The 12012-nt window shown below is 44.5% G+C and overlaps 1 protein-coding gene across 1 annotated transcript in view; it reads right to left on the bottom strand.

Moving 5' to 3' along the window:
- The window catches only part of AKNA (AT-hook transcription factor), a 67501-nt gene extending 57777 nt beyond the window's left edge, over nt 1–9724 (bottom strand). The window contains exon 1 of the mRNA XM_069073847.1: nt 9515–9724. Within this exon, the coding sequence (XP_068929948.1) occupies nt 9515–9563 (49 nt within the window). The 5' untranslated portion in view covers nt 9564–9724. The remainder of the gene's footprint in view (nt 1–9514) is intronic.
- Nucleotides 9725–12012: the final 2288 nt, after the last annotated feature.

The raw sequence follows: 12012 nt of genomic DNA, 5'->3' as shown, positions 1-12012 counted from the left end.
AAGAACAGGACAGAACTTTCATGACCCCTTCATGACGACCAAATAGTTCTCTTCTGAAGCCCAGGGAAGGACTGATCTTCCTGTAGCTTCCTTACCCTCGGTTGACCCACATCCCTGCTCCTCCCCTACTAGCTAAACATTATCCAGGTATTTTAGCTAATCTGAGCCTAGAATAATGGGCTTCAGAATCATGAGCTGTTTGTACTTCATAGAACTTTTCAGTTTACTCAAAACTCAGGTGCCCTAACTCTGATCTGTGAGTCCTACAATCCCACATTATCTCCCTGTAAGCAAATGGTCTAGTGGTAAGATTACTAGCTGGTCTCAGAATTCAAGAACCTGCTTCAAGTCCACCTCTGACCCTAACTAGTTGTGTGATCCTTCTTGAGTCTCAATTCTCTGAGTCATCAGGAAAATGGGAATAATAGTAAAATCTTAGAAACTCACTAGCCGTGTGACCTTTGGCAAGTCACTTAACTTATGTTTGCCTCTGTTTCCTCATCTATAAAATAGGAATAATAATAGCACCTACTTTCCAGGGTTATTGCAAAGATCAAGCAACATAATGATTATAAAGCACTTAGCTCAGTGCCTAGTACAACAGTAAATAATATATAAATGTTAGCTATTATTAATCTTCTCATTATTACCTAGATGAAAAGCAATATGGTATAATATAGAGCAAACCCACCTTGGAGTCAGGAAAGCCAAAGCTTTAGTTCCACATCTGACACACTGACTGTGTGGCCCTGAGCAAGTCCTATGACCTCTCAGTGTTCTGGGCCACCTTCTGAAACTCTAAATTACAAATGCTCTGCCCTGCCTTGGTGGAGGGAGCTTCTACACCACAAGCTCCCCAGATGGATAAAATCACCAGTCTGGATCAAAAAGATAAACAAGTAGTTGCAGCACCTCTGTGACAAGGTTGGTGTGAGGGGCAGGTGTTCTGCAAACCGCTGTCATTGTCATTTGGGGGAATGGTTATTTATTCCATGTAACAGATGAGTCTGGTTTCTGCTAGCCACACAGGTGTGCTGCAAAACAGCCAGGCCAGAGGAGGAGGAAGCCCATCATTACCCAACAGAGTCCTTTCCCAGCCTCTTCCCCAGCCCAGCAGTGGGGTTTCCTCTGGCACTAATGATCCTCAGATTCTCTCCAGTGACTTGGGCACTGCTGGGGCTATTGTGTTCTGGGCATATCATAGCCTGACATTTCCATGAGGGGGTGATTAAAGAAAGCAGCGCTCTGCAATTAGTGATACAAGGATTACAATTGTGGAGCCCTAGCAGCCATTGAAAGTCTCTGACTGAACCAGAAAGCGTCTGGAGGGGGTAGGGGGAGGCTGCTAGGCCTGAGGGGACAGCTGCCTCTCCACAGAGGCTGCCAGGACCAGTTAGGATGCTTAGCTGTCGGGAAATGGCGACTGGCTTTACAAGATGAGTTCGCCAATGTTCTTGCCCAGCTATTTCATTTACCTTGGTTGGCTGAAATACTAAGAGTCCAGCAACTTTTCTGGCATGGTGTCACACCCCAGGCCTCTAACCCACTTCCTCTTTGTCTCAGCATTATCACCAGGTTTGCATCTAGGAAATAAGTGTGGGTAGGGAACAGACAGCCTCAGCAGATGCTACTTTCTGATGTCAGCTCACCCTCACCCCAGGTAGCATGGTCTAGTGGGGAATGCAGTAAGGCTGAGGTTAAGAATTCAAATCCATGCCCAGACAGTGATGACCACTGAGACCCATGGTGAGTGTGTTAGCTAGCCTCTTTGAGACTCAAGTTTGCTTATTAGTAACATGGAGAAAAGGCTACTTATAAGACCTATCTCACAAGACTTTTGTGGAGAAAAATGTTTTGAATTCAAGTGCTATATAAATGGTAATTATATTAGAGTATTGCCTGTGGAGTCAAATGCCACACCTGTGTGACTGTGGTTAAGTCACTTATCCTCCCTAGGCCCAACTGTAAAATGATGGGGTTGGACAACATAGTCCCTTTTAGTTCTAAATTTATGATGCTGTGAGGCTATGAATTTATTACCCTGTGGTATTGTTTTTCATGACTGTGGAACTAAATGAACTAAACTACTTCTACTACCCAAAACATACATAGACTCTGATGTCTGGTCTCCAAGCCTCTGTCTTTAGAAATCATTCCTGGACGGGGCAGCTAGATGGTGCAGTGAATAGAGCACTGGCCCTGGAATCAGGAGAACCTGAGTTCAAATCTGGCCCCAGACATTTGACACCAAAAAAACCCAAAACTAGCCATGTGACCTTGGGCAAGTCACTTAACCCCAATTGCTCTACCTTCCCCCCTCCAAAAAGAAAAAAAAATCATCCCTTGATGATAAATAAGTTAAGATACCCTTGTAGGCAGGTTCAAAGATTTGATCTCTAGCCTACAAAATTGGTATTGTTCTTACCCCCACCTTTCTTAACCAGTCTTTCTGCCATTAATGAGTACCAATGCAGCTCCATCTTCAACCTACCCTCTCTCCCACTTTCTAGATCTCTAGCATAAAATGCAAACTTGTTGCATTCTATCCAAGAAAGTACAGACATATATAGACATGGCATTTATTTATTTATTTATTTGTTTGTCTATTTATCTGTTTAATTATTTACTCCTACGCTCACTAAGATTTCTCATTTTTTTTTAACTAGGGAAAAAAAAAAGTCATTTTTCTTTTTAAAGCAATTGGGGTTAAGTAACTTGCTCAAGGTTACACGGCCAGTTATTTCTGGGTGTGGTGCTAAGTATCTGAGCCCGGATTTGATCCCCAGGCCATCCCAACACTGGAGCTTGTGCTCTTACTCACTGAGCCACCTGGCCGCCCCTAAGCAATTGGGGTTAAATAACTTGCTCAAGGTTACATGGCCAGTTATTTCTGGGTGTGGTACTAAGTATCTGAGCCCAGATTTGATCCCCAGGTCATCCCAACACTGGAGCCGGTGCTCTTACTCACTGTGTTACCTGGCCACTCCAAAAAAAGTCATTTTTCTACCTCATTTCTTACCCAGCATTAATCACTGAGAGGATGTTGCCTCAGTCATACTGAGACTTGTCAAAGACCTTAGTTTAAAAAGGCCCAGGTCTCCCACGTGTCCAGGGCCATCTCCAGCCATCCCGATCTATATCTTGACACTAGACTCAGATGGCTCCAGAGAAGAAAGTGAGGCTGGTGACTTTGCACCTCCCTCACTTAAATCCAATTCCCTTGCAAGTCATGGTATCACCTCCCTGATGTCATGGTCCTCTTTGAGAACAAAGGGCAAACAACAACAAAAATGATTTGCCAGAGCTGAATTAATCTTTTCTTCTACATAAGACCTTGCATTTGGACAGTACTTTATTTTAACAAATGATTTTACTGAAGTTATTTTCTCTTTCAGGGATAATCCTGTCTAACTAGTTCATTTTACAAATGAACTAAATTTTCTTCTAGTTCGGACATCCTTTGCCTTCCATGACCTTGACTGTCTTACTGGGTTTTGAAGTTCTATAGGATCTGAGAGTTGGAAAAGGACCTCAGAGGGAATCCAGTCCAAACCACACTTGAACAGAAGAAATCCCTTCCATAGGACCCCCAACAGGTACTCATCCAGTCCCTACTGAGAAAATTGAGATTTTCATCTGTGAAATAGGTGGATAAGAATTCTTTTGAGTGTTTGCCAAGGTTACCTAGAAAGCCAGTGGCAGCCAAGGATTCAGACCTACACCCACTGCCTTCGGGGCCAGTGTTGGGTCCATTAAGCTGTGACATCCCCTGAGATACAGCACTGGTCCCACACAGGGGAGCAAGGATGTGAAATATATCATCGTCTCTTCCAAATTCTGGGAAAAGGTGATAACACAGCAATATTAATTCTGGTTGCATAATCATATGGAGGGTGAGTTTGCCTCAGAGAAACTGCCATCCTTGTCCTTCATTCCCTCTATTGGTAATGGTGCGAGACACAAAGGGACCTGTCAGCCAGCTATATTCTTGATTTGGTTCCATGCCCTAGCCCCTCCTTCTGCACATGTCCTGGGTAGAGATGAATAGTTTCTTTTATCTTCCAATATTGGGCTGGTCTCTGGCAGGAGTCCAGGTGGCTGCACTAAGCAACATTGTTAAAGATGCTATCAGGCTGTGCCCCTGGGAGCCCAGGGCATCCAATTTGGCAACAGAGCCTTAGGTTTGGCTCAAGGTTGCCTTGGCTCAAGGTTGCCAAAGACACCTGTGATGGAGCGTGGTACTCACCCTGGAGTAAGATAACATTCAGAAGGTCAGGCATATACCTACTCGTCCAGGAATTCTTGCCTACATTGTCTCCTCCATTGACCCCACCCTAGTCCAGGCCTTTATTACTTCACACAGACTCTTAAGCACTCTCTACCTCCCTTTTCAGTCTATCATGCACAGGCCACCAGGTTCATTGTCCTAAAGCATAACTATCATCCTCTGTTCAAAACCCTTTCAAGGTTGGGCTTCCCATCGCCCACAAATTTAAAGTCTCTGCTCCCTAATAGGGAATTTCTAAGAGCATTTATGACTATGAAAAAGAGCACTGGTCCCTCTAAATAAGCAGGATTCCTGCAACAGTGATGGTGCCAAGGTGCCAGCTGGGCCAAGTTTCACAGAATGAAAGGGTGATAAAGAGCCTAGAAGAATAAACCAGGGTCTCCTGAAAGTATCAGAGTTAACTGCACCTCCCTCACTATCCTCCCTCTCACAAAAGTAGGATTTCCCCTGTGGCCTTGCTTTATGCCCATCGTAGCCCCTCTCAAACCCAATCTAAGGCAGCACGTCTTAAGAACCTGATCTGGAGAGTTGGAAAGTCTTTTTTTTTCTTCTCAATTGACCAATCTTGGCTCATTTTGCAGATAAATAAATGCCTTCCACTTCTCACTTCCTCTGACTTCTATGTCATCAATGGTCTTACTGATATGTACAGCTTTATAGGATATCAGAGTTGGAAGGGACCTCAGAAGGTATCAAGTCTAAACCATGCCTCAACAGAAAAAATCCATTTTACAATCATTTTATCACACTCTCTTGCTTCCAGAATTATCAGACCAAAAGCCAATATATTTAAAAGCCAGTCACTTAATTGCAATAGTACTGCTCTGGAAGAAATTTTGCATGTGAAGCACTGGAAGCAGGTTCACTTTGCTGAACAGATGCACAATGAAGGAAGCAGGAGCAGAAAAGCAATATATACACTGATTACCACAATGCAAATGGAAGGAACAACAAATATACAAAAAGGAAACACTTTATAATTATTATGACCTAGGTTGGCACTGTAGAAGAGATGAGAAAACTAAGTGTCTCCTCTGCTAAGATGAGTAACTATGGGTGGTGAATCCTGCTAGTAACAAAGGATTTCAAAGTATGGTTCAGGAAAGTTCCTGAGGCCTTTTTAGTGAGTCCATGTGTTCAAAACTATTTCCATAATAATACTAAGACATCTAGATTTCTAGCAGTAAATATCAATAGATATCACCCACCTATATGAAAGCTCTTTGAGGCGGGAAGAGTTCCTCACTAAATTTTAAGAGTATAAAAGGGGTCCTAAGGCCAAAAAGTTTGAGAATTGGTAACCTATACTGTCAGAGTTGGTTGATATATCAATTAGTTCTGCTGAATTCTCTCTCTCTCTCTCTCTCTCTCTCTCTCTCTCTCTCTCTCTCTCTCTCTCTCTCCCCTTCCCCCTGTTTCTTCGTCTATCTGTCTCTTTCTCTCATTCACTCATTCATTGTTATAAGGTGTGGCTTGCTGGAAAGGGAGATTAAATAATAGGTAAGAAGGAAAGATATTGAGGTGGCTAGGTGGCACAGTAAACAGAGCACTGGCCCTGGAGTCAGGAGGACCTGAGTTCAAATCCAGTCTCAGACACTTAACACTTACTAGCTGTGTGACCTTGGGCAAGTCACTTAACCCCAATTGCCTTCCAAAAAAAAAAAGAATGAAAGATCTCAATAAACAATTTTAAGTGCTAAAATAACTTTAACTAAGCATCTCCTTCTTCCTCATCAAACCAACACAAGCACTGTACAGCCTAATGAAATGGAAGGAGTCAAGAGAGATGTGGATTCAAATCCCTGCTCTTACATTCGCTAGCTATGTGACCACTGACAAATCACTTAACCTCTACGACCCTCCATTTCCTCATCTGTAAACTAGAAATAATAACACTTGCAAGAATTACCTCATGGGGTCATTGTGAGAAAAATGCTTTTTGAACCTAAAAAAATGTTTGGTATAAATGCAAACTTACTGTAGATTGCCTGCCCTCACGCTAGAGTCAAATACTCCAGGCCATTCTGGTCTCTATGTGGTATGCATTGGGTCCCTTACCTGTCCAATCACTCTTCTACTAATCCCCTTAAATGAATTCCCTCCTTTGTAGACTTCCCATACATTTTCTGTAAAATGAGGGGCTTAACCTAGATGGTCTTTAGGTCCCTCTCAGTTCTAATCATCAAAAAGCCTGTTTCACTCAATCCTCACACCTGTGAGGTGAGCCGGGAGTATTATGTTCCTCAAACAGGAAACTGAGACTCATAAAGTTAAATCATTGGACCAAAGTCACATGGTTGGGTTTAGTGCCTGAAGGAGGACCAGAACCCAGGTCTATGATACCTAGCTATGTACTGGGAGATTGTTTATCACATTGCACCCCATGGTCAGTCCAAGGTCAGTCCAAGTGTTTTGGAGATGTAAAAGGGAGACTATATCAGAAAGAGAGGCTAGGGCCAATCAAAAAAGAAACAGGATCATAGAATGGAAAGAACTCTACTGTGGAGTCAGAAGATGGGAGTTCAAATCCTACCTCTGAAGCTGGGGAATCTTGGGCAAATCACTTAAAACTCCCTGGGTTTCAGTTTCCTTCTCTATAAGATAAAGGGGTTGTATTCAGGGGTGAGGATCCTGCATCCTAGAGGGCAAATGTGGCCTTCTAGGTTCTTGGATATGGCCTTTTGACTGAGTCCAAGGTTTACAGAACAAATATTTTTATTAAGGATATTTGTTCTGAGAAATGGATTCAGTCAAAGGGCCATACTTGAGGACCTAGAGGGCCACATGTGGCTTTGAGGCTGCAGATTCTCTATCCCTGGAGCCTAGGTAACCTCTGAGGTCCCTCCAGATCTAAACTGATGCTCCCATAAGGACTTAGGAAGCGATAATAAGAGCTGATTAGTATAATGACAATGCTTTACAGTTTATTAAAGTTTGCTGACATCCATTTTCATTGGATTCTCATAGTAGAGAGAGAAAAATCAAGATAATTGCTCTCTATTTTACAGATGAGAAAACTGAAGCCCCCAAATTAAATGTCTTTTCAAGATCACACAGTTCATTAGAGTCGAGATCTGGATTCTAGGCCTGGTTCTTTCTGAAAGTAGAATGTTCTAAATAAAAGAAAGCTCCCCCAACAGGAAAGTTATTTTTCTAACGTCAGGACCTAGAAGCTTTAAAAATACTTCTTCCCCCAAGTGGGAGAAATAGGAATTTAAATGGCATGTTTCAATTTTCCAAGTATCATCTAGGCAAGATGACACACATCTGCTCCCAGCTTCTCCAGATCTCCCTGGAAACTCTCAAAACTTGGCATCTTCTGAGGTACTCCAGTCAGCAACCCTGGAGAGCTGATGAAATCCCCTGCTTAGAAAAGGCTGAAGTTCAGAGGCAGTGTGGCTTAGTAGAGAGTTGACCTCACAGTCTACAAGACCTAGGTTCAAGTCCTACCTCTGACATGCCTGCTAGCTGTGTGAACCTGGCTAAATTAACTTCTCAGTGTCCCAGGTTATTCTCTAAGATGACTATAAATTGCATAAAGGATGTCTATCTGCCTAAGTAGAAATTATTCAGAAGATCCTGTGAAATCAAGGTCTCTTCAAAAAAAGAAAAAATAAGGATGGAATCCTTGGGGTTCTAGAATGTTAGCACTGGAAGGAACCTTAAAGACTATCATGTATTCTACATCCCATTGTACAGGTGAGCAAGTCACTTTTGCTCTCTGGGCCTCAGGCTTCCCAAAGTGTCAGGCCTAGAACCTATATCTCCTGATTCCCAAGTCCAGTTTTCTTTCCACTGTGCTTCTTTGTATGACTTGTCTCCCCTGAAGACTTGATTTCTACCACCACACCAATCATTAGATTATACCCATTTCCCCTTTTCTCTCTCTCTGTTGTGTGACTCTAAAAATATGCCAAACAAGCTCATCTTATAACTGGACCAAGTCCCTGTGGTCTTCTCCCACCACCTTTCACTAACCTATGTCAACTCTACCCCTCCCCCACCCAAAACACACACGACCCCCAGCAAAGGGTAGAAATAATTTTGGGCTCATAGGAAAGCATGAGATAGGTCAACTCACAGCTTCTTGTCGGAGACTCAGCCAGTGTGCCTTTGGTTGCCTAGTGAGTGAGACCCACACAAACCAGGGCCCAGGCAAGTGTGCCACCTCCCTTGGGGTAACCACAGCAACTCAGGCCCCAAGACACCAGCCTCAGAAACAGATCCAGATCCCTGAGACCTCCTCAGAGGAACTTCATTGGAAGGTGGGCTTGCCTGGTATATAAAGTCACACCACAGACAATTCCACTTCCTATCCAGAAAGCTTCAGGAAAAACCTTCATACATGGGTGGGATTCATGTAAATTACTAAAGATATTTCCTTGCCCCAACAAACCCACCCCCAAGAAACACTTCAGGGATTTAGAAGCCTACCCTTCCCCATGAAGGGCTCCCAGGTAACTGTCCCACCTCTAATTCAATATCCCTTCCCTGGGAATGTAGGGGAGGGAAGGGAAGAGAAAGAACCCTTGTTTTCCTCAGGGAGAAAAGTTAATAGAATCATGGAAAAATAACTTTAGAGATGAAAGAGTCCTTGGAGACAACCTAATTCAACCCTTTTACTTTTACAGATGTATTAACTGAGACCCAGAATAGGGATGTCAAAGGATCTAGAGTTGGAAGGAACTTTGGAGATCATCTATTAAACCCCTCACTTCCCTAATAATAGGAAACTGAGTCTCAGACTAAATGACTTGACCAAGTGACCATATTACCAGCAGATAGATATGTAGGATAGTTGAACTGGGAACCCCAAGTATTCTGCCTCCAAAGTCAGGTTTCTTAGGATCAAAGAATAGAACATGAGTCCTGGAAGGAATCTTCAAGATCACCAGGTTCAACCAGTTCGTTTTACATACGGGGAAACTAAGGCTCAGAGTGACTAGATCGACCTAACCAAGATCATGCTGATCCAGGACTAAGCCCTCACGCTCAGGGAGTAGTGGGAGGGTGGGAAGGGGAATGATCAATAAGTTTATAGTTCTGATATGTCCATTGAAGGGGTGGTATCAGAGGGTAAGGGTAACGACGCAGTTTCTCCTCCACCCCGTTTTGCCTGGAGAGCTGGGGCCCGCCACACCGCACGCTGAAAGACCAGCCCGCGCCTCCCCAGAGCTGGGGAAAGTTCTGCCGACCGCTCTGGGGCATGATTTCTCCCTGTCTCACCTGAGTTGCTGCAGCCGCCACCCTGATGCCAGGTAGGGGTGGGCGTCATTCCTCTTCGCCAGCCTCCCAGATCGAGTGGGATGCCACGCTTCTCGGCATCCCGGGCCCCCACAGCCCACAGCCCAGCAACCCAGCCCAGCTCGGGGTAAAACTCTTCCCCGCCTCCTTTAGTCAATTTCCTGGAGTTAAAACACTGCAAACAATAGTCTCCAATCTGAGAGTCGCAGCTGCTCGGGGCGGGGGACTTGGCTCAATTTTAGCATAATTCTAGAGGTCTGGCCAATGGGATAAAGGGAACGGCCCCAGGAAGGCGGGGACTGAACCATCTCCCCCAATCGAGGAGATGTGTCCGTTTCTGCCCGCCCTTCATAGAATCAGTGGTGTCCGGAAAGTCTCGTCCTCCCGGAGAGGGCATTGAAGGATGCGGGTGAGAAGGCCCCTTAACTGGCCTCCACAAACTGTAAGGTGACAGGATTTAGATTTGGAAGGGACCTCAGATGAGCTGATAGCCACCCCCTTATTTCACAAAACGGAAAACGGACGGGTCCAAGATCAAACAGGTAGCCAATTGGGGAGTCAGAACTCTAAATCTTTTGACTCCAAGTCAGTACTTTGCTTTCTTTTCTTTCCCCTCCCCTCCACTCCTCTCATCTCCCGTCCCCGCTATACCCCGCCACTGCCTTCTTTCGTCTCCCCTCCACTCCCTTCCTCTCCATCGCCGCTACCCCCCACCACTGCCTTTTTTCCCCTCCTCCCCATCCCCGCTACACCCCACCCCTCACCCCCCACACACACTTTCTTCTTTTCCCTTTCCTCTGTTGTCTTCATCTTCTGGTCTCGGTTTCCCCAACTGCAAAACGAAGGTATTAGACTCCTTGGCCCCTCCCAGTTCTGAGAACTCATGTTTTGTTGACTCGGGAGATGGGAGTGTTTCCTTGTGTCTCTTCTGGGAAAATTGTCCACATCCTCCTTTTCCCCCCTCATGGCTGCTCATCTCCTGCCAGAAGGAATCCACAGTTCTCACCGCCCTCCCTCCACCTCCTTTATTTATTTCCAGTATAGAAACCCTGGATTTCACGAGGTGCCCAAGTCAGGGCGAGTGACGCTAGAAATACAATCCCTTTCCTCAGCCCTAGGAGAGGATGACCTGCTTTCACTTAACCCAGAACTGGACGCTGAGGCATTTTGGCAGTAGGCGACTTTGAAAGTAGAACGTTCTAAAGAAAAGAAAGCTCCCTCAATGGGAAGGTTATTTTTCTAACGCCTCTACCTAGAGGTTTCAAATTACTTTTCTTCCTATTGTCCCCAGGGACATTAAAGGAAAAGACCCTTGAGATAATTTGGTCCAAACTCATGATTTTACAGACAGGGAAACCGAGTCTGAGAGAGGTTAAGCTGAAGCCCAAGACTAGCACTCCCCATCTCCTAGGGCTGTTGTGGAGCAAGTGCTTTGTAAACTGTATATTGCTATACAAATTGGAGGTATTAGTGTCATTTTTATTAGAATGTCTGAGTTGGAGAGAACCTTAAGCATCTTGTTATAGTAGAAAGTACTAGATATGGCACCAGAGGACCAAGGTTCAAACCTTGGCCCTGACACTTACTAGCTGTGTGACCCTGGGCAAGTCACTTATCTCAACACCTGAGTTTCTTCCCCTGTCAAAGCAGCTTAATGATACTTATACTGCCTACATCAGGGAATAGAAAAGTGCTTTGTAAACCTTTAAAAACAGAAATGTGAGTTATTATTAACATAGAATGTTAGTGCTAGAAGGGACCACAAGAACTGACCATCTAAGTCTAATATATCCATTTTTCAAGTAAGGAAATTGAAGCCTAGTGTGGTTAAGTGATTTGGTCCAAATTACACAATGGTTCAGTGCCAGGCACAGCTAAGACTGAGAAGCCAGATCTCCCGATTCTCAGACTTTGGTCCCCAGCCTCCACTCAGAGTTCTACTGAAACTCTTCTCTGCTCTTTGGTGTTCTGGGCTTCAGAGTCAAGAAATACTATACCTGCTGGAAGCCTTATTCTGAGCCTGTGGAACTTATGGGCAAGGCTTAGGATACATGTGTTGGGATGAGGGAGGAGGAAAAGGAACATTTTCTGGGTCACGTTAATGCATAGAGGGCTGCCCCTCCCCAGAAGAGAACTGTAGTCTTACTCAGTGGTTCAATGGGATTAAGTTGCTTAAAAACTGCTTTTTTCCAGGGTAAAGAACAGGGTTATATGGAGGATGGGGCCACTGGATCTTTTTCCCAAGTTGGGTAATTTAGTGGGAGCTGACAGCACTTTTACTGGGGGATGCTTCCTCTCTTGATAGGGACAGAAGCTATAGCTGAACTTAGCTACGTGAACCTTCCTCTCCTGTCTAGCCATTTTCTTAGAAACAGTGATACATCTCACTTGTCTCATCCACCCATGCCCTGACTACCTCATTAAGCCTTCCACCTTCCCTCCCAAACACAGCAGCCTGATTTTCAGCAGCAGATGAAAAA

This window comes from Petaurus breviceps, unplaced genomic scaffold, assembly GCF_028583685.1.
Source record: "Petaurus breviceps papuanus isolate PSGF00001 unplaced genomic scaffold, PetGlider_PUasm1.0 90879, whole genome shotgun sequence".
Taxonomy (NCBI): Eukaryota; Metazoa; Chordata; class Mammalia; order Diprotodontia; family Petauridae; genus Petaurus; species Petaurus breviceps.
This window is presented reverse-complemented; position numbering and strand designations above follow the sequence as displayed.